Here is a 20,949-nt window from a genome sequence, read left to right on the forward strand (position 1 = left end):
TATAGTTCCTACAAAGCTTGTAACTTAGATTAACTTAGTATTTGCCTCATTTTCTGTTTTATTTGAATACCCAGAATCCCTTGGTTAAATGTAGTTAAGCGTGCTCTTTGTGTTTAACACCTGGGTTCTGTTACCGCCTCTCACCCATTGTTCGTTTGTCATCAGCTCCTCCTTATATATTCTTCCTGGAGTAATTAGTCACTGTCAGATCATTGCATTCATCACTCCTCATGTTTTATTACTGACTTATTCTGTGGTTTTGACTTACTTCACATTACTTGCTCTTACAGTACTTAGTCTAAGATATGTCAGTTTTCTTTTTGGCTACTTTATGTGATGCTCCACTCATGAAACAACAAACACAACAAAAGTAATATATTTACTTTATTGGGTTCTGATAGCAAGATGTGAACAGTGATGTGACACTCACGACATGACGTCTCATCCGTGTAGTCCAAACAGTCAGCATTGCCGTCACATTTGAAACGTTCAGCGATACAGTGTCCACTCCCACACTGAAAGAAGCCAGGGTGACAAGTCCGCAACTCTGCAGCACAAAATATACCATCAAGTTAACATTCAAAAATATCACTGCATCTAATTTTTAGACAAATAAATGACAATGTCAACGTTATTACTAAACAGTATTATTAATATTACTACATTGATTTCTGGTTCTACATTAGCCATCTGTCCTGTACTGTACCGTAGATACTTTTGTTTTGTAGCAGACTGAATAATCTCATTTTCAATAACTAGCCGTTGGTGGTCCCGTCTGTCTGCGCCTCAGACTTGGAAGTTTTATTGCTTCTTTGTTTAGTGCAGCCCCTTCGTTACTCACAAACAGCCCAGATCCTGAGCCAAAACAAAGAGCCTCCACTTACCGCAGTCTCTTTCATCCGAGTTGTCCTCACAGTCGTTGTCATGGTCACAGACCCAACGGTCGGGAATGCAGCGCAGATTGTCACATCGAAACTCACTCTCGGTGCATGAGCGTGGCGCTGGGAAACAACAAGGAAACAAAATAAAGCAAAAGCAGAACTTTAGTTTTTAAATGCTTATGATAAAATCACATTGACTGAAAGTCTTACTGACTTTTTGAACATGTATCCATTTTTTTAATTAAACACTCAACGCTAACTAAGATAATGTTCATCTACAATGAAATCAGGATTTTGCTAAATCCCAACTCACTTGTCTTCAGCAGTGCAGCACATTGAGGAGCTGCAACACGTTATTTTAACTCCACCCTTTCCCTTTGAGAAGCTCCATTAAACTTATTAGCTGCCATGTTTAAATTCTCCAGGGCAAAGGGTGACTGACTCCTTCACTCCCTCTTTCTGACACACCGAGGACAGCCTGTTTCTCCAGCTCCTGATAACACTACCTCTCTCACCACCGCACTCTCAGCACGAGTGTCAGGCCTCTCGAAAATCCTCACCAAATGTCAGACAGAATAATAGCGAAAGTACTCTCTGCCACTATGGACTCATTGATAGCTACAGTACCATGAAACAATGAACCTACTTAAATACTCACTGGTTTGACACTAAAAGAAAGAACTGAAATACAGTTGGATGTGTGTATTTGAGGTCATAAACGTCACTCACTGCAGCTGCGTTCATCGGAGTTATCCCCACAGTCATCATCGCCATCACACTTCCATCTCAGCGGGATGCAGCGATGGTTGTCGCAGCGGAAATCGCCGGTAGGATCACAGCTTACTTCATCTAGATAAACAATAAACTCATGAAGGCTGCTTTAGGTCATTTCACTTAATCATATGTTAATTTTCCTTCACCTCTGTAGATTCTTTTCTAGCTATTGAACCGTTGCAGATTTAACTTTCAATTAAAAAAAAAAAAAACCATTAGGACTTAGCTTTTGCAAACTAGAAAATGTTGGTTTTAGCTACAACAAAAAAAGTATAGCATTACTGTTTGGGGATAAGAAAAGAAAAAAATGTATATGGCATGATCTAAACAAACATGCCCGCAGTTACTGTACACATTTCCTCAGGGGGGAGCTGCAAGTCTGTGATGCAGTGTGAACTAACACATTTGCAAGGGGTGATTTAAGTTTCCCCAAACTCAGCAATAAATATTATTGACATTTAATCAAAAAATAGAAACTAATACTTGCAAGATTAACAACAGATGGAGGTAAAAAGCATCTGTGATTACTATACATACACCAGTCCAAACAGCCCTATTGTTATTCACTTCATAGTGTTTAATTCATGATGAAAATGCTTCTTTTTTTTTCTTCTTCTTTTTGCTTTATTCTGTTTAGAGTGATGTGGGCCTGGGTCTATCTCAGTTGACACTAAACAAAAGAGAAGAGACCCAGAACTGACCCTAGGTCAGTCACAAGGCTGTAACAATCATACACACCTATACCTCAAAATCAGTTAAATTAACAAGATTGTCTCTGGACTGTGAAAAGAAACTGGAAGATCTAGATAAATAATGAAAAACATGCAAATTGCACCCAAAAAAAAAAAAAAAGGCAACCAAACTTCTTCTAATAGGCAACACTGTGCTGGTAACTTTGGTCTGCCTTTTATCTCTTGCAAATGCGGTAAACAAAACATTGGTAATGCGCAAAATAATAATAGACTATAATATATTAAGTGTTATGAATTCCTGCTGTGCACGCTGAGAATACTTTTAACCAATCTGAGAGACTCTCGGTGATCTTGACTCGAACACTTGATGTAGACGATAATGACTGAGATGCTAAAGTTTACAGAAAGGGTTGTGATCGTCATGAAGACAGAAAAAAAACAGTGATGTATATTTATCATATTTGAAATTGTAATTGCAGGATTCATCCATAATGAAGGTTTTTCCTAACATCATGAAGCACTACAGGTCATCTTAGTTTAACAGTTTTATCAAATTCTTCACTGACGGGAGGATTCAAAGTTCATCCACTGCTTAAAATCACTTGTTATAAATTTACAGATTTACTTGGGAATAATAGCACTAGCAAATAAATGTTTTTAAACATTAAATGATATCAGAAGTCTTGCTCATTACAACAAGCAGTTATAGGTAAAAAAAAAAAAAAAGTTTATTTAAGAGTAATTTTTATGAATATGCACAATCAGACTGTCATATACCAGAAAATGTCCAGGCTTCTAATATTATTCAAAGTGTCAGTTTGAAATAAAAGACATGGTGTTTTTTCTTAATTAAAAAGCAAAGGTCATAAAGGGAGGAGAGCTGACTGCCACAGACAGATGTGTGAGCTCTGCTCATGCCAGTATCCTGTATGTCTGAAGAGGATAAGACTGCGGGAGATGTGAACCACAGAAAGCAGAGGAGTGCAGCAGAGCAGGTCTGAGCTGTCTCTACCACTTGGTGCTGGGGGCCAAAGATAGCACAGTGTTCACTAGTCCTGCCCTCCTTAGCCCTCCACCTGGCCCATCTTCAGCATTCTTACAGGAAGATTAGCACAGAGCTCCCCTCCTGCACAGGCATGGCACTAATGGAGTGAGGGCTTCAGATAAGAGAGGCTGCGACTGAGTGAGTTTGAATCAGAGCAAGTACAAAGAGACGTATATGAACCCTGCCCCCAAGCAAGGACAGAGCAACGACGCACACAACATATACACACACATGCTGACTCATACCAATGGACAGCTCATAAATTTGTGGCGCCCCCAGGGAGAGTTAGATCTCGGGGGAGGGTGACTGGTGAGGCGTTCTCCATCAGCACCTCCCAGCACCAAAGTTACACGGGAGGCTGAGATGTTGGCTAATTGCTCTTCATTCACTCCTGAAGAATTCTTTAGAGTTAGATCAATGGAAACCCCAGAAATACTAAACGGAAATAAGTGTTTAGTTGTGAAAAAGACTCACGGCAGCTCTGCTCATCGCTGTTGTCTCGGCAGTCGTTGTGGCCGTTGCAAACAGACCACAGCGGCACACAGCGGTAGTTGGTCTTGCAGGTAAACTCTGTGTGGTTGTCACATCGATATGCAGGTCCCACTGTAGAAAAAAGAACAATATCCAGAACCAAGTGACAAAAAAGGGGTCAGAAAGGTTTTTTTTTTTTATTATCCCTTAAGGAAGATGACAGATTTAGTTCAATGTTTATAAAATCTTAGACAGAAAAAAAAATTACAAATAATTATTTAGTATAACAGCAAAGAAAGATGCTTCAGATTACTCACTGCATTCCTCTAGTGGTTCATCTGAATTGTCACCACAATCATCATCAACATCACATTTCCAGCTTTGCGGGATGCACCGCCCATTGCGGCACTTGAACTGTCCAGGGCGACAGGTTCGGGTGGAACAGTGGGCAGGGTCTTCGTCAGACTGATCACCGCAGTCATCCTCACCATCGCACTGCCACAGCTCAGGAATGCACCGCTTATTCGCACACTGCCACTGATGGCTTTCACATTGGTGTGTAGCTAAAAACAAAATCAACTGATTCAGTCGACAGGGTATGTATTTGAACAACCATAAGGCCATAAAAAACAGAGAAATTTGTTCAGTATCACCATGTGAAGCCATGACAAGCACATTCCAAATATTTAAACCCACCACACAGAACAACATCTTCATCCGAACCATCAGGACAGTCCTGGTTGCTGTTACAGAGGAAGTGTGAACTGGTGCAGTTTCCATCATTGCACTGAAACTGGCCTAGTCGGCAGTGGCGAACTGGGCAAGTGGAGGGCTCATCTGAGCCATCTCTGCAGTCCTGCTGACCATCACATTTCCACCAGATAGGAATACAGCTGTTGATTCAAAGGCAGGAGGACAAATAGGTGTTATTCAATGTGGATTTCAGCATTTTGAACAACACAAACCAATCAAACTCTTTTAAAAGCCTCAGCATTGACACACAATAAAGAAATACTGACAAACCGTTCATTATTTGCACATCTGTACTGGGTGCTGGTGCACATGGGAAGGCATCGGATCAAACCTCCTATTTGAACAACCAGGAAATGGTCGGGGCACTCACAGGTGTGTTCGCGCCCCCCATGACGGATTAGACACAGGTGTGAGCAGCCCCCATTGTTCACAGCACAGGGATTGTTGACTATGAGAGGAAGGGCCACACACAAACAATATCAGTTTACCACAGCTGGTTGAGTGTGCCTCTTGTGAAGACTCTTGAGATTTTTAACTCACCAATGGGCTGCCTGTAAGGATGGCATACATGGATGTCAAACGGTCTGTGTGTGGTGTTAACCAGAACTTCACGACCAGAGCCGTCATATTTGTTGCCTTTCTCCACTGTGCGTGTGTTCCAGTCAGTCCAATATACAACATCCTCAAACACAGTCAGTGCAAATGGATGAGCTAAATTTCCGTCATACACTGTGTGTCTGTGCTGACCATTCAAGTCAGAGAATCTGAAAAAGAAAATAGGATTCTAAAGGTTACAGATCGTTTTGTACTGTGAGTGAAACAAATGTGAACACGTCTTAATGAACCTACTCAATGTAGTTGAGATGGGCGTCTGACCAGTAGAGTTTGTCATTGGTGTAGTCGATTGTGATACCATTGGGCCACTCGAGCTTTGTGGTGATGATGGCTGTTTTGTTGGTTCCGTCCATTCCAACACGACCAATAAAAGCTTTATCTCCCCAGTCTGTCCAATAAACATATCTAACAGGGAATCAAAGCAAATCAATTTAGACCACTGTTGTATGTTTATCTAAACTACAGACCTCTATATATCAAAAAAAAACTTTAAAACCATTTCAGCCATCATGAACATACATGAGATCAATAAACCTTTTAACATAGCAATTATAAAAATATTTTCACCATTTTAAAAAAATATATCTATTTGTTGGTGACATTTATGGCTTGGCAATTGTAATTTATTGTAAACAAAAAAAAAATCACCTGCTAAAACAATTTGTTCATGCTTAAACAAAATGAACATCAACACCATCAATTTAGCCTACTTCTAGCTCCATCTGGCTGCTACCCATGACTTAAGTGCTGTTTGTTTGTTTTTTACATTTTTTGTATCTAGATTTAGTTTTTACTTTAAGAATTGTTGCACACCTAAATAGCAGCAGAACAACAAAAATATAAATAAACTTACTGCAACAAACTACTAGAACAAAAAGATACATTGAGTTTTCTAAAAAAAAAGGTCTTAAATACATATACATATATTCTTTATGTATAAATATTGTTTAAATATTTGAATACAATTTTGAGAGTTTGAAAGATATATTTCTTTTCGAAGAAATGTCTGCTAATAAATATATATTTGTTGTTTTAAATAAATAAATCTAATATTTGAAGGAGATATAAAATATATAATTTCTATTACATGTTCTGATTTCTTACCCATATTTAGGGTGCAGAACAATGCCTCTGGGGTTTTCAAAACAGAAAGTGTTGTTGGCATCAACGCAGTGTTCGGCCAGTTTCTTGGCAAAGCGCCCATCAAGTTCAGACACTTTGAGACAATCCAAGAAGCTGTCCACCCAGTAGAGCTTCCTGGCTACCCAGTCAACCGCAAGGCCCTCTCCATGCAGAACTCCACTGACCACCACCTCTCTGCTACTGCTGTTGAAAGACATCCTCTCTATCACTCTACGATTTACATCAATCCAATAGAGGCGCTTGTCGACACGATCAAAGTCCAGAGCAACCACGCTGGTCAGGCCCTGCAGAATGAGAGAGTAGGCCTGCCCATCTGTGGACAGGTTCCTCAGATAATAGCGGTTGCTGAAGATGAGATAAGGTGAGATGTTGCTGTTCTGACGGCAGCTGCGTCCATCTGGCTCTCGGAGGAATCCTGGAGAACATTTGCACACGTAGGATCCGACAGTGTTTTCGCAGAGCTGGCTGCATACGCTCGGTGTCTCCGCACACTCGTTGACATCATCGCATGTTTTGCTGTCGGACATGAGACGGTAGCCGGGGCGGCAGGTGCAGATGAAGCTGGTGGGTGTGTCAGTGCAGTTGTGGTCACAGTGGTGAATGGATGGCTCTGTGCACTCATTGATACCTGTATTGGTGAAGAAGAAAAATGTCATGAAAAAGTGATGCATTTTGCAAAGAACTGTTATTTAAATACAATCTGTGGCTGACTTTTGTTTTGTCTTTACAATTCCAGCATGCAGCATTTTCACTAGATGAAGCATAAACTACAACAGACATACACCCTGACCACAGATTTCTGAAGTATTGCTTAAATCTTTTCATACTCACCACATCCTTTCTCATCACTGTTGTCGGAGCAGTCATCATTCCTGTCACACACCTTGCTCAGGGAAATGCAGTGTCCATTTTCACACCTGAACTCTCCAGGGGGACAGGTGGGAGCTGCAGTACGACACATGTGTTCAAGCTCATCAGACTCGTCTCCACAGTCGTTGTCTCCGTCGCAGACAAAGTCATGTGACACACAGCGGCCGTTCTGGCAGGTGAACTGGTGTGATTGACAGGCCTGGTAGGTGCAGCCCTGCTCATCACTGCTGTCCCCACAGTCATTGCGCCGATCACACCTTTTAAGAGCACAAACAAATAACTGTGACTTCCACAAAGAGCCATTACAAATGTGGTTTTTAATAATTTATATCTAACCTGTAGGAGCTGCGTATGCAGAGGCCATTACTACAGGTGAACTCATTGATGCCACAGGATCTGTGCATACAGTTTTGATGCTCATCTAATGCATCTGCACAGTCCGCATCTCCATCACACACCCAGTCACGTGGAATACATTTCCGCTGAGGCGGTTGGTTGTTCGCGCAGGTGAACTCTGTACTTGAACACACGCGACTGGCTGGGAACACAATATGATCAGACACGAGGATTTGCAAGAAGTTAAATAATGTTGGTGACATATTTGGGAAATCCAAACATTCCAAACTGTATTTCAAAACACACAGCCGTGACTGCATTGTTTGAAGTGAGTCTCCTACTGAGGCTCAAGCAGCGGTAAAGTCTTTAGCTTTAGGCCTCTTATTTTTGGAGCACACACTGGTGAGATATAAGAATCTTGATCCACCCTGAGCCAGAAAGCCAGAGAAAGGAGACATGCACAAAGTAACGACTGAGGCAGGAGAAATCAGGAATGTCAGCTCCTTGGATTGAAAAAACCTCTGCAAAAAGACTAAGATGCTGGGCCACTGGCTGCCCTACAACACTCCCCTAGTGGCGTGTCAAAATCCTGAATACAACATGCATGCTGGGAGCCGGAGGTGCCAAAGTCAGGAAGTTGTGGAGAACAAGAGCAAAGGAAATAAGATGATGAAGAAATGATGAAACACAGAGGAAAGAAAGGTAAAGTAACAATGCATACCACAGCTGTGCCTCTCGTCTTCATCACTCATGTCACCACAGTCATTGTCCCCGTCACAGATCCATGATAAGGCAATGCACCTGCCATCATCACAGCGGAACTGATCTGTGTTGCAGGTTCTGGCCTGCATGGCTGCAGAGACAAACACTTACCAAATGCAGGGCTTTGCAACAACAAATTTCAACATATCTCAGGTAATTTTTATCCACCCTTTAATTATGACATTTTTTTATTTTGTCAGTAATAGCCATTTATTTTAGGTACTCCCCCCCTCCCCCAGACTTTCAACGTACAAAGAAGGCGCAATACAACACTGGCAAAGCTTTCAAAATAGTCATGGCAACTCCACATTCCCATGCATAGTGAGCTATCTAAACAAAAGCTAAAGTGAGGCTCTGTAACCCCTGGTGGATAAAGAGAGGGGGAGGTGCTGTTTGTCTGCGGACATTGGGGGGCGTCACCACAGAGGAATGCAGCCCACAATAGGAGGCCTGGCTGACCACATCATCAACAAAGAAAAACACCACTGACTCACACTCTTCGCTACATCACTCACAGGAGTCTCTCACACAGCACAGATGCAGACTGCCTGACAGACGCAGACACACAAAGACCAAGCAGCTGATAAAGAGGTGGGGGCTGCAGCAAAAAAGCTAAAGGGCTCATTTTGGGTGTGAGAGAGTTGACCGACACTCACTGCAGGAGTGGGGTTCATCAGAGCCGTCAGAGCAGTCGGACCCTCCATCACAGTACCAGTGGGAGGGGATGCAGCGCCCGCTGGAGCAACGAAATTCACTCTGGGAACAAGTGGATGCAGCTTTGTGGAAAATATAGACAAGAATAAAGTCACTTAGAGGATTTGATCAGTTCAATTTTGCTTTACAGGGCTATGGAGCAAAAAGATGATGTAACTGAAAGTGCATTGTATTGTAAATTGTATTGTATATCATATCATAACATACAGTATCTTATATCATACATATGAATTAAAAGTGTCTTTTTACTGTAGGTTGTTTACAATTAGAGATTTGACTTTAACATGTAATTCAGATATTTATTATTTGCATCTATTTAAATTACTCAAGTAAAAATACTTTGCTGTAGAAAAGAAAGCAAATTGTACAGTGGCATAGACGCTACCATGGGAGGAGTTGAACAATAAGCATTAAGAGGGAAAGCTCGAATTAGTACATAAAACAGAAAACATGCATTACTTTATCTTGAAAATAATGAACTCACCACAGTGTGTTGGACTCTCATCACTCATATCTCCACAGTCGTTGTCTCCATCACACAGGTATGAACGTGGGATACAGATGTTTGTAGACTGACATTTTGTTTGCTCTGGCTGGCAGGTTCTCTCCGCTGAAATAGCCACAGGTTTAAACACATTTACCACAAAAAATAAACACTAAAGCTCCCTTTAATTGTTGTGGCCATACTCACGGCAGTTTTGCTCATCAGAAGTCTCATTGTCATAGCAGTTGTTTATGCCATTGCAAACATAGTCCTTTGCGATGCAGCGCCCATTGTTGCAGGTGAACTCTGTATTGGGGTCACAGGGTCTGAACAGGCAGCCCACTTCATCACTATTGTCTCCACAGTCATCATAATGGTCACAGCGGTAGTGGTAGGGAACACATCGCCCATTACCGCATGTAAACACTGTAGGCTCACAGGTGTGGAAGGCTGCCAATCAGAATCAAGAACAGGTCAGAGATATGACCACCAGGAAGGGAGTTTAAGAGAAACTGGTATATTTACATTCACCAGAAGCTCATTTTACCTGACAAAGTAAGAAAGGATGTCAGCAATTGTGGGACTGCATGCAAAAACAAGTGGATTAATTTGTGTTAGTGTTAGTTTTTGTTATTTATGAGGGAGTAGCATGTCTCTGGAAATTCAATCACAAAGTGCAAAAATACACACCAGCATAGCTGAAGATTGGGTTAGGTCCTAAGAAAAAGAATTTGTTAAAGAAAAAGAAAAAGACAGATTTTATTAATACTGAAGGTAGAAAAGAGACTGAAGTTGATTTCTGATTAAGACATGCAGGGAGACAATAGACTGGTTACAACAGAAAAGAAGGGATTGAAAATCAGGAACATAAGTAATTCAAACTGTTTTAAGAGTTGCCTACCACAGACTCTTTCCAACTCATCACTGCCATCTGCACAGTCATTGTCATTGTCACATATCCATTGTGCTTGAATACAGCGTCCATTCATGCAGGTGAACTGGCCTGGCTGGCAGCGAGTTCCATTGTCAGGGATACAATACTTATTATCAGCCAAATACCAGCGGCCCTCTGATGGACACTGACACTCAGCTCCATTTGGTCCTAACAAATAAAATTGCAAAATAAAAGTTTACGTAGTGTTTAATTAGAAAATTCTAATTTTCTTTACTTAAAGCACAATGTCAGCTTGTACCTGGTGTGCAGATGTGGCTGCAGCCTCCATTGAACTGCTGACAGGGACTGTCACATTGCTGCTGCTTCCTGCTGGCCAAAACATGGATGTCCATTGGTCGAGATGGAAGGTTCTGAATCATAACCTTTAGGTCAGAGCCATCATACTTGTTGGCTCGATAGATACTGCGGGTATTCCAGTCAGTCCAATAAATAAATTGACCAAACATGGACATAGCAAATGGGTAAATGGCTGTGCTGACAATGACCTCACGGTTGGATCCCGTGAGAGAGGATCTCTCAATCTTCTGTCTATTGGCAAAGAAAATTGTGACAATGAAAAGTCTTTATAGTAACAAAATAACAAAAAAGGTATTTAAGAGTGGTATTTCTCAGATCTTACAAGCTGGCATCTGCCCAATAAAGCCTTCCTTCTTCATAGTCCAGAGTCAGACCATTTGGCCACACCAGACTGCTATTCACAATCTCTGCTCGAAAGTTTCCACCCAACGTGGCTCGCTCAATTTTTGCATGGGTTCCCCAATCTGTCCAATACATGTACCTGTGTAACGAGAGAAAAAAACTTAACATTTCCAGTTTAATCTCAAACAGGGGTATGCCATGCAGTTCTTACCCTCGGCAGGGATCCAACATGATGGCCCTTGGTCTGGACACATGAGCAATTGTAGTTCGTTGAGTACCGTCCACAGACATAGAATTGATGCTCTGGTTTACAAAGTCACTGTAGTAAATACGTTTGTTTATCCAGTCATAGGCAACACCATCAGGAGCCCCAAGATCTGTTAAACCATAAAAAACCCCAATATAATTGCTACAGCTACGACTGTTCAACTAACAATTGAACTGCAGGAGTGTTAAACTTACCTGAAGCTACAGCAACAGGTGGTGAAGTGGGAGAGGACAAGCTGATGTAGCTGATCTTGCTTGCTCCAGCTCCTGAGCTTTGTGTGAAGTAGATCCTATTGTCTACAAGGTCAAAATCTAGAGCCACTGACGTACGCGGCACATTGACAACAGGAAAGGGCACTGCATGATCCTCAGGATCAAGTCTCAGGCTGCGCACCGTGCTCTCTGTCGTGTAGATGAGGAAATCATCCTTTGAAGTCTCACAGCTCTCTTTATCTGTTGCGAGATCTCCAAAAGCACAGCTGCACTTTTTATTCTGCAAGCCTGCGCTAGAACCAGGAAGGGCGAAGCAGAAGTGGGCACAGCCTCCGTTGGTTTCCATGCAGGGGTTGTAGTTCAGGTCTTGGACACTGGTGGGCTGAGTATGCTGGTCAAAGATAGTTACATCCCTCAGCATGTTGACGTTGTCTCTAATAACAGCAGGTGCCTCTGTGCTCCCTGGATCTTTGCTTGCTTGTAAAACCTTCTTGAGGTTTCTGTCCACCCAAATGATGCTGTTCTCAAACACTGTAATTCCATAAGGAGTTGGATAGCGACTGCCATACCTGATAATCTCTGTCTCTCCCCCGTGGGGGTTGATTCGAGCAATCATATCCAGAGAGTCATCCACCCAGTACACATAGCCAGTTTGCCAGTCCAGAGCGAGGCCTCGTGGGGTGATAATCCCAGAAGAAACTAAAATTGTGCGGTTGGTTCCGTCCAAGAGTGCTCTTTCGATTTTGGGGGTCTGACCATAATCAGCCCAATACAGGTATCTATTTCTGGGGTCTACAACAAGGTGGCGCGGCATATCCACCTGGGTCTTCAACAATACCCTGCGGAAAGTTGTGTTCAGGCGAAGCACCTCAATGTAGGTCTCAGTCAGGAAGGCATTGGTGAAATACAAATTGCCTAAGAACAGAGTAAAATAAGACTTTCCTAAGTTATATTATGTTGTGTTTTTACTATTCATATCTCGCAGAAATAAACTGTAAAGAAAACTTGACAGTATGATTTTCAGTTTTTACAGAACCTAAGTTTACAACTTAGTTTTACAAGTAAAAGATCAGCTGAAGGAAAAACTTGTGGCCCCCAGTAAGATCAGTTCATTTTAAAAATACCATAGCTGGGAACATTTTTGATCCAATTAAGGTTTTTGAATTACTTTTTAAAACGTTTTTAAGGTTTTTGTGCGTTCAAGACATTTATGCCCTTTTTAACAGAGTTTATTGTGGATTGTGAATGGAATTTGAAAATATAATACTATTATGGTCATCATATTTTCATAAATCTTCTACACCTAAATATTCTTTACCTTTGACAACATCTATTATAATGTGTCATTAACACACTCATACAGGTCTTCGTATTTACTGACTTGTTCATTTACAGAAAATTTCAGTAAGCATGCTTGTATTTCAACATGGCTCATATATCCTCAACAAAACATACTTGAATGATTGCTACAGCTTACCTGCAGCCCAGTCCACCGCAATGCCTCGAATCCCGTTGCGACCAATTCCAGATGTAACTACGCTATGTAATCCTGAGCCATCAGGCTTTATTCGTCGGACCCCGTTATGTATTGCCACAGTGCTGCTGAAATCACACCAGTATATGAAACCAGAAGCCATGTGCACATCAATGTGGAGTGCATTACGGCCTGCAAGAGAACAATTTAACATTTTATAATTCAGCTCATGTTCTTTACAGCAACATTTCTTTTATTATTACTGACCTCTCCCAGCCACAGGGACCATTGCCTCAGAGTGGTCAGACCCTTCCAGACTGAAGCCTTTAATGGCAGACAGAGTGGAGATGACGACATAGGACTGGTAAGGAGTGCATGTCCGGTTATCAGCATTAAGTTTAAAACCTGTTGCACATGCACAGGTAAAAAGGCCTTGTGGTCGAGGCAGACAAAGCTGTTCACACATTCCTGCATTGTCACCGCAGCCATTGGATGTACCGGCAGATGCTGAGTTTGTAGAGAAAGCATATTGTGACAGATACAAGAAAAAGACAAGGATTAGATGGTGAATGGAAACTGGGTAAATTAAATAATTATGAGAAATGATGCTACTCACTCTCTCGAAAATGAACTTTTAGGACTCTAAGTCCAGATACGTTGTCTCTCAACACAATCTTGTTGGCACCAGTGGACTTGTCCACACGTTCTATTACCTCAAAGTCACGGTCAGTGAAGTACAGGTAATTCTGATAAACAGCCACACCCCAAGGATGAGACAGGCCTGTCACAATGGTGATGCGATTACTTCCATCTGTATCACCACGTTCAATCTGTGGCAATTTAATGCACAAAAGAAGATTGTTAATATCTTTACAGAAATTATTTACTGTACATCCAGTTTAGGGTATAAAACATATCTTAATTACCAGAATTTTATGGAGAATAAAGAAAATGAAACCTCACTTTGCCTGTGCTTGTTACAGCCCAGTACAGCTTGTTTTCTTTGATGTCCACAGTTAGGAACTCAATGTGATCTAAGTTGTGGGTGAACAGGTTAACTGGGTTCATGCCATCCATGTCTGAAGATGCTACTTTAGCAGGGATGCCACTCTCTGTTCCTTGGTCTGTCCAGTACAGTTTTCTAAAGAAAATATATTGTTAAATTCTGTTTCAAAGGAGTTTAGTCAGGCATACAGCATGTAAAAAAGCCCTAATATTGTTTAATCCAACATGTTATGGTCAACTTTAACATAAAATTAACATGAAAAACTCATAAATGTCTTTTTTTGTTGACTGACAGTATGTTTCTGAGGTTTTAGAATGCACCGTGTTATTGAGTGACACTTATAGATTTCTCTCTAGAGGCAGAACAGATGGTGATGTAGATGGTGACAGACCTCAGTAGCTGTGCCAGAACAATAATACATAGAGCTTACCCACGTGCTGGATCTACTGCAATGCCAACAGGACTCCCAGCACCAGTCGGAGAACCATTATTGGTGATTAGAGTTTTCCGGTACTGTACCTCGCCTCTCAGCTTTAAAACCTGGGCAAACACAAAATACATAAGGAAGTAATGATGTAAATATGTAAAAAGGTCATTGAGCTTCAGTAGGTAAGATTGGTTGGTTGGTTGCATTTGGTAGATCTGTCAGTCAGTCAGATTGGTTAGATGTTTTGTTTGGTTGGTTTGATGGTTGGCTGAACAGTTTGGTTATCCAGGTGCCTCGGCCAGCCAGTTTGGTTCATTGATTCAGTTTAGTTAGTTAGTTTAGTTTCTTGGTTAGTTGGCCAGTCAGTTAGGGTTGGTTGTATGGTTTGGTTAGTCTGTTGGTCCATCAGTCAGTTGATTGGTCAGTCAGTTTGGTTGGCTGGTTTACTTAGTCAGTCAATCGGTCAATCAGATTGGTTTGTTGTTTGATTTGGTTGCTTAGGCAATGGGTTAGTCAGTTTAACTGAATGTTTGACTGGTTGTTTGGTTGTTGGTAGGTGGTTGGTTGGTTTGTTGGTAGATAGGTAAGTAGTTATGTGCTTGTGATGTGACACTGTTTTAATTTTTATGTTTTTATTTTACCATTCTTCTCACCTCAATAGACTGTGTAGCTGGGTTGGTGTAATACAGATTCTCAGTTATCCAGTCCAAAGCCAGGCCGACAGGGGAGCCAAGAATGGCTGCTGGGGCAAACTCTGTCCTGTTAGTACCATCTGACTTCACCCTGTGGATTTCACCCTGGAGGACAAAGGGATACATATTGACTTCACCTAGTGCATAATATTGTTGTAATCAATTAATCTACCATGTTTTATCTGTTCTTTCATTTTGCACTTTCAGTCAAACAGAACAGTAAAGTAAATTTATCATGACAACGCTTCAACTGCATCAAACATTAGTTCCTTCTTTATTGTTGCATGTTAGGAGAGGAAATACTGACTTACTGGGTGTTCCACCCAGTAGATGGTTTGTTCACTATCATCGAAGTCAACATCATAACCGTTTTGAAGACCAGCCACAGGAACCATAGCATCGTTGCTCTTATCTTCTGGGTTCAAATGAATACCATAGATGATGCTGTCTCTCACAACCACCAGAAAAGGATCTTCAACTAAAAGAGAAAACATAATACAAAAACAATGCCAACACATTTACAAAACAAGAACTTAAAACACAACTGCAATCTCTTCCTTCTATAGTGCCAAAAGCAATAGACTATCTAATATTTTAAAATGATAAAACAAATTCTGAAATAGAACTGGGATGGCATGCACCAGTGATGTAGCTTTAGTCGATGGTAATTAAAAACTAACACTACAATATTTGGTGCAAATTAGGGATCTAAAGCTATAAGGTCTTTATCTATAAAGAGGATTGACTGATGAAAGCTGGTTCCACAATCTGATTTGCTTTGTCATCAGAGATTAGACTAAATGAATGGTTGTAGGGCATTTTCATTCTTGGATAATCATTGGCTTCAGGGAAGACTGCATTCTGCTTGGTTTGAAGAGGCTGAAACCTGAGATGAGTTAAGCTGCTGACCTACGGCAGACTCCTTGGACTTTGAATTAAAGGTCCTTTGTCTTCTTGAGACTGTCAAAGACACGCTTATATGATTCCTGATATTTATGTCTGGAACACCAGTTTTACAAGAGACTCTAAATGGGAGGTTGTTGACAAGTGCTTGGATCAATTGATAACATAAAGATACTGTTTCAAAAATTTCTCCTCTTACCAACGTGAAAATCTCTCTCTCTCTCTGCAGAAAGTATGCGAGAATCATATTTTCCTCAACAACAGTTTCTTTCTTTCACAATAATAATCACCGCTGAGATGAATACCTTACAACTACATTAAATTCATCTGACCTGACTTCCTTTTTTATCATGCTAAGTGATCAGTGTTTTCCTCCTTTCGGCAGCATGCATACCTCTGGTGCAGGTGAATTGGTCGGCTGCCAGAGTCCAGCCTGAGGGGCAGGCACATGAATAAAATCTTGGTCCCACAGCAGAGAGTAGGCAGATATGAGTACAGGGACTCCTCAAGCAATGGTTCTGTCCTATGATTTGTCAAATCAAACAAAGTAAGGTGAGTAATTTTCACTGGTTCTCACAGGTTTGTATAACATACTGGCCACATTCAAACCAGTTGCAGCTAGCATTGATGCAACAAAGATTGAATTTATTTGCCCTACCTGCTGGCTGCCTGGCTGGGTGTACTGCCACCAGACCCATGGGCTGAGGGAGGTTGAACAGCATCACTGTCTGGTTCTCCCCATGCCACTTATGAGCTCGCATCACTCGGTTGATGTATCTGTCGGTCCAATAGACAAAATCCTCAAAAATGGTAATTGCGTGGGGATGTTGCAGTACCTTTTCATAGAGAGTAGCAAAAGAAAAAAAGTGTGTCTTATACATGCTATGTAGGAGAATATCAAAAGTTTTCTGTTCGTGTTTATAATATAATTTACAAAAAAGTCATCTTTAGTGATAACATTAAGAGAAAGTCTTATCTCTGCAGAAACTCACCAGATCACTGGCCAGAACCTGCTTCCTGTTGTTTCCATTGTAATCACAGTAGTCAATAAAATCCAAGTAAGCATCAGCAAAATACAGCAAATTATTTGGATAGTCTATGGTAAGACCATTGGGCCAGTACAGTTTGCTGCTTATGATTACTGTTCTCAATTTCCCATCCATGCTTGCTTTCTCAATGCGGGGGTTTCTCCCCCAGTCAGTCCAAAACATCAAGTGAGCACTGCAAAGAAAAGTGTCATTTACCACCTATTCACAGTGAGTGGAAAATATATAACATTAAATGACAAATATGTTGAAAACAAACTTCCTTCTGACCTCTCTCTAGGGTCCAGCACAAGAGCTCGAGGGTTGGTGACATTTTCACTGACTAATACAGTTCTGTGGGTGCCATCCAGTTTAGACACTTCAATTGTTTCCAGAACGTAGTCAGTCCAGTACAGGTTCCTGCCCACCCAGTCCACAGCAAGGCTTTCTGTCACAGTCACTCCACTGTCAAAGACCTATTCACAAGATAAATATTCTTAAATAAACATTTCTATGAACTAAATTACCTCTAAACACGATACACATTTTAGCTCACTGTCTTACCACAGTTCTATCACTGCCATTTTTGTGACAACTCCAGATTCTGTCCTGGCTTGTGTCGGACCAGTACACATGATCAGAGACAGAGTCAAAATCAAGGGCCACAATGTTGCGTCCATCTCGAACCAGTGACCGGACTACATTAGGTTGAGTTGTTATGTCATCTTGCACAATCTGATTTCGACTGGCCACAAGCAGGAACGCCTGCCGCGAATCTAGAAAAAACAGACATTAAACCTCTGTTACTTTTTCCATGTTTATTTTCATGCTAATAAAAGCACTTATCAGTTTTTGTGTGTGGATCGCAGCTACACAACTAGACTGTAAAATAGACCCTACTCAAATGGCCCTCCACTGGGAAAGCACTTTTGTCCAAATAATGTCCTATTGTGTTGCAAAGGCTTTCAGGCAGTTATCTGTGGGGGAAGAGGGAGCTCATGTCAGGCACACTTCCCCCATAAACAGCCCTTTGTTTGTGATTATGTTCTAATTACACCGCTGATGGCCAGTGACTGACATATATGTTATTTGTCTTATCTTTCGAAATCAGAGCGGCAAAGAAAGACAAGTGAGAGGAAAGGCTGTCTGGTAGTCTGGGGGCCAAGCTCCCCTTTTTTTGTGGCTCCTTCCCAACAGCTGGCAGAGTGGAAATGACAGAGATATGCGTATCAAAGGTAAAAAATGTTGAAGCTCAAATCACTGCAGGGCTGATAATGAAAGCATTTTACTTCATTATAAAATCATTGGCTGTATACATTCCATGCACAAGGGGTTATAGACATCTCTTCTCACCTGATGCCTTGCAGGTACGTTGGTCTGCTTCAAGAGTGTAACCATCCTGACAGTGACAGCGGAAAGACCCTCTCTCATTAAAGCAGTGCTGACTGCATAGTCCTGGGGGATTACACTCATCTATATCCTCACAGGTTTTGGAGTCATTGCTGAGTTGGTAACCCACAGGACATGTGCACTGGGCCCCAAATGGCCCCTGGATACAACCATGTGTGCAGCCAGCATTGTTATCAGAGCAGCTCTCCTGATCTGGGTTGAAAAGGAAAAGGACCATTGAGAACTGAAAATTTGACATCACAACTATTACATAAATGATGCCTCTAATGATGATGGACAACAAAAGCAAAGACTACTTCCATTGCCTGTCCTTAGAAAGCTCTTCTGTGCTATTACTATCTTATTCACAAATGCAGTACACGGTGATTAATGAAAATCTATGACAAAAATCAATAATGGAGATGTTGCACCTTCTGAAAAATGAATCAAAACTACTTGCAGCATTTCTACCAATGATTTAGAGTTTGTTCCTACCTGGTAAAGGCTCGTCTGAAAATTGTGAGAAAGGCAAGAAGGGAAAATCATAGATCATTTTCAGGTTAATAACAGGACAAATCACACACACGCACACACACATGCTTGATTTAAACACAAGAATACAAATTCAAGTTGGTGACATTCAGCATAAATTTTCTGTGAATGAATGTGAAAACTTTTTATATATTAAAAGAACTAGGAAAATTAAGCAAAATCGGTTCAGATAATTGTCTTTTTAAACGTGAGATGTTTAAGTGTTGCTGAAAACAAAACAATCAGTCCTTAAAGCACAAAAAACATTTATTTTACACACAAAAGCACTTGTTGAGTCAAGGTAAATTTTAGAAAATAATCTCCACACAGTTATACAGCTTTCTTTCATGATAAAATTAAGTTATTGCAACTCACTTATATCTGGGATGGGTAAATCTCATTTTTTAAAAGCTGATTCTTTTTTTAATTAGTGCTGAATCTGATTCTTTTGAACTGGGTTATTTTTTGTACTTGTAAGAACAAATACTTTGTAGTAGTTTTGTCAGTCTTGTTGAATGAATAAAAACAGATCTGACTGAAACAACAAGGTAAATATTACTGAACCTGACAAAAGATATTTTGGTTCAGTCAACAGGTAAGTTAGTTCAATTAGCCTTAATAAATTAGATTGATATGTTCAAATGAAACTGCAGAATAGCTTAATCTGGAAGTAAATATGATTATGTGTGAATTTGTAACATGTATTTTATAGTTATATTTTTAAATGTTAGATTTACATAAACTATATATTTATTTAATTTAATCAAACATATGCCTTGGTTATTATTTTGAGTGCATGTTGACAAAAGCAGAGGTTGCAACTTACTGCAAAGTGGAGACTCATCAGCACCATTAGGGCAGTCGGGTGTGTTGTCACACACTGTGGTGAGATTGATGCAAACACTGTGGCCGGGACACTGCCACTGCCAGCTTGGACATCGGAAAGGTGGTGAGGGACAGTCTCTTTCATCACTCATGTCCCTGCAGTCGTTGTCTCCATCGCAAAGCCAACTGCGTAACACACAGTTCCCGTTATCGCAGCGGAAGAACGAGGAAGGGCAGGTACGAGGTGGGCAGGCATGGTGTTCGTCGCTGCCATCCTGGCAGTCAGGATGGCCATCGCACTCCCACGTAGACGGGACACAGCTCCCATCTGACTGGCACTGAAATTCAGTCTCATGGTGGCACATCCCTGGAGGCCTAGTGGCTGAAATCAGGTGTGGGTAAAGTTAAAATGCATCAGTAATGTTGTATAATATGCAACAAGACAGAGTAATAAGTCAGGAGTGTAACTTATAACCACAGGCAGGATGGAAATACTTACGACAGTTCTGTTCGTCAGAGCGATCGCTGCAGTCAAAGACTCCGTCACAGCGATAAAAGGAGTTGATACATTGGTGACCACTGGTACATTTGAACTCACTCACAGTGCAGTTGTAGACTGAAAATTTTCAGAAGAGCATGTTAATGCTAACATGAAATAGTTTCCAGTCATGTTACTCTCAAATGCTGCACAACACAGCTGATGGGGGTCAATAAACTAGGAGGTTAGCAAATGTTGTTCCATTTTTACAGAGAATTTAATTGACCTCAACAACCTCTTCTGGTAACTGGTAAAAATGTGTTTCTGACTTATTGAATGCCTGCATAAGTTAATTCATATACGTGTTAGTGAGCATTTCATTTAATTATTTTTAAAAATTAAAGCAATGTTTAAAAAAAATAGAACACCTGATGTTTTATGTTTAATCTAGAAATCTACTTACTGCATCCCTGTTCATCTGCTCCGTCCACACAGTCTCTGTCTCCGTCACAAACATAGTTAGGATCTATACAGCGATGATCTGGACACTGAAACTGTCCTGGATGACAAGTACCTCCTAGATCT

The 20,949-nt window shown here is 41.0% G+C and overlaps 1 protein-coding gene across 5 annotated transcripts in view; it reads right to left on the reverse strand.

The window, feature by feature from the left end:
• lrp2a (low density lipoprotein receptor-related protein 2a) overlaps positions 1 to 20,949 on the reverse strand; it is a 46,679-nt gene that overhangs the window by 7,994 nt on the left and 17,736 nt on the right. For 3 of the 5 annotated variants that reach the window (XR_005233311.1, XM_017424466.3, XM_017424467.3), the window contains exons 23-62: positions 20,828 to 20,947; positions 20,386 to 20,502; positions 19,888 to 20,268; positions 19,026 to 19,040; positions 18,495 to 18,743; positions 17,706 to 17,917; positions 17,433 to 17,617; positions 17,109 to 17,337; positions 16,775 to 16,952; positions 16,511 to 16,639; positions 15,525 to 15,691; positions 15,175 to 15,318; positions 14,525 to 14,634; positions 14,052 to 14,229; positions 13,705 to 13,918; positions 13,356 to 13,595; positions 13,092 to 13,280; positions 11,597 to 12,529; positions 11,346 to 11,511; positions 11,115 to 11,273; positions 10,734 to 11,023; positions 10,442 to 10,642; positions 10,231 to 10,257; positions 10,088 to 10,123; positions 9,748 to 9,990; positions 9,541 to 9,666; positions 8,999 to 9,118; positions 8,302 to 8,433; positions 7,581 to 7,782; positions 7,206 to 7,501; positions 6,336 to 7,002; positions 5,466 to 5,636; positions 5,157 to 5,380; positions 4,887 to 5,064; positions 4,560 to 4,756; positions 4,181 to 4,426; positions 3,867 to 3,995; positions 1,611 to 1,730; positions 885 to 1,001; positions 431 to 547 (exon numbers count right to left, since the gene is read on the reverse strand). Coding sequence is in view for 4 of the 5 variants with exons in the window: in XM_017424466.3 (XP_017279955.1) it covers positions 431 to 547; positions 885 to 1,001; positions 1,611 to 1,730; positions 3,867 to 3,995; positions 4,181 to 4,426; positions 4,560 to 4,756; positions 4,887 to 5,064; positions 5,157 to 5,380; positions 5,466 to 5,636; positions 6,336 to 7,002; positions 7,206 to 7,501; positions 7,581 to 7,782; positions 8,302 to 8,433; positions 8,999 to 9,118; positions 9,541 to 9,666; positions 9,748 to 9,990; positions 10,088 to 10,123; positions 10,231 to 10,257; positions 10,442 to 10,642; positions 10,734 to 11,023; positions 11,115 to 11,273; positions 11,346 to 11,511; positions 11,597 to 12,529; positions 13,092 to 13,280; positions 13,356 to 13,595; positions 13,705 to 13,918; positions 14,052 to 14,229; positions 14,525 to 14,634; positions 15,175 to 15,318; positions 15,525 to 15,691; positions 16,511 to 16,639; positions 16,775 to 16,952; positions 17,109 to 17,337; positions 17,433 to 17,617; positions 17,706 to 17,917; positions 18,495 to 18,743; positions 19,026 to 19,040; positions 19,888 to 20,268; positions 20,386 to 20,502; positions 20,828 to 20,947 (8,154 nt within the window). In the remaining variant the exon portion in view is untranslated. The remainder of the gene's footprint in view (positions 1 to 430; positions 548 to 884; positions 1,002 to 1,610; positions 1,731 to 3,866; positions 3,996 to 4,180; positions 4,427 to 4,559; positions 4,757 to 4,886; positions 5,065 to 5,156; positions 5,381 to 5,465; positions 5,637 to 6,335; positions 7,003 to 7,205; positions 7,502 to 7,580; positions 7,783 to 8,301; positions 8,434 to 8,998; positions 9,119 to 9,540; positions 9,667 to 9,747; positions 9,991 to 10,087; positions 10,124 to 10,230; positions 10,258 to 10,441; positions 10,643 to 10,733; positions 11,024 to 11,114; positions 11,274 to 11,345; positions 11,512 to 11,596; positions 12,530 to 13,091; positions 13,281 to 13,355; positions 13,596 to 13,704; positions 13,919 to 14,051; positions 14,230 to 14,524; positions 14,635 to 15,174; positions 15,319 to 15,524; positions 15,692 to 16,510; positions 16,640 to 16,774; positions 16,953 to 17,108; positions 17,338 to 17,432; positions 17,618 to 17,705; positions 17,918 to 18,494; positions 18,744 to 19,025; positions 19,041 to 19,887; positions 20,269 to 20,385; positions 20,503 to 20,827; positions 20,948 to 20,949) is intronic. The other 2 variants (XM_017424465.3, XM_025007662.2) reach the window with 2 other exon arrangements.

Source organism: Kryptolebias marmoratus, linkage group LG6 (assembly GCF_001649575.2).
Source record: "Kryptolebias marmoratus isolate JLee-2015 linkage group LG6, ASM164957v2, whole genome shotgun sequence".
Lineage (NCBI taxonomy): Eukaryota > Metazoa > Chordata > Actinopteri > Cyprinodontiformes > Rivulidae > Kryptolebias > Kryptolebias marmoratus.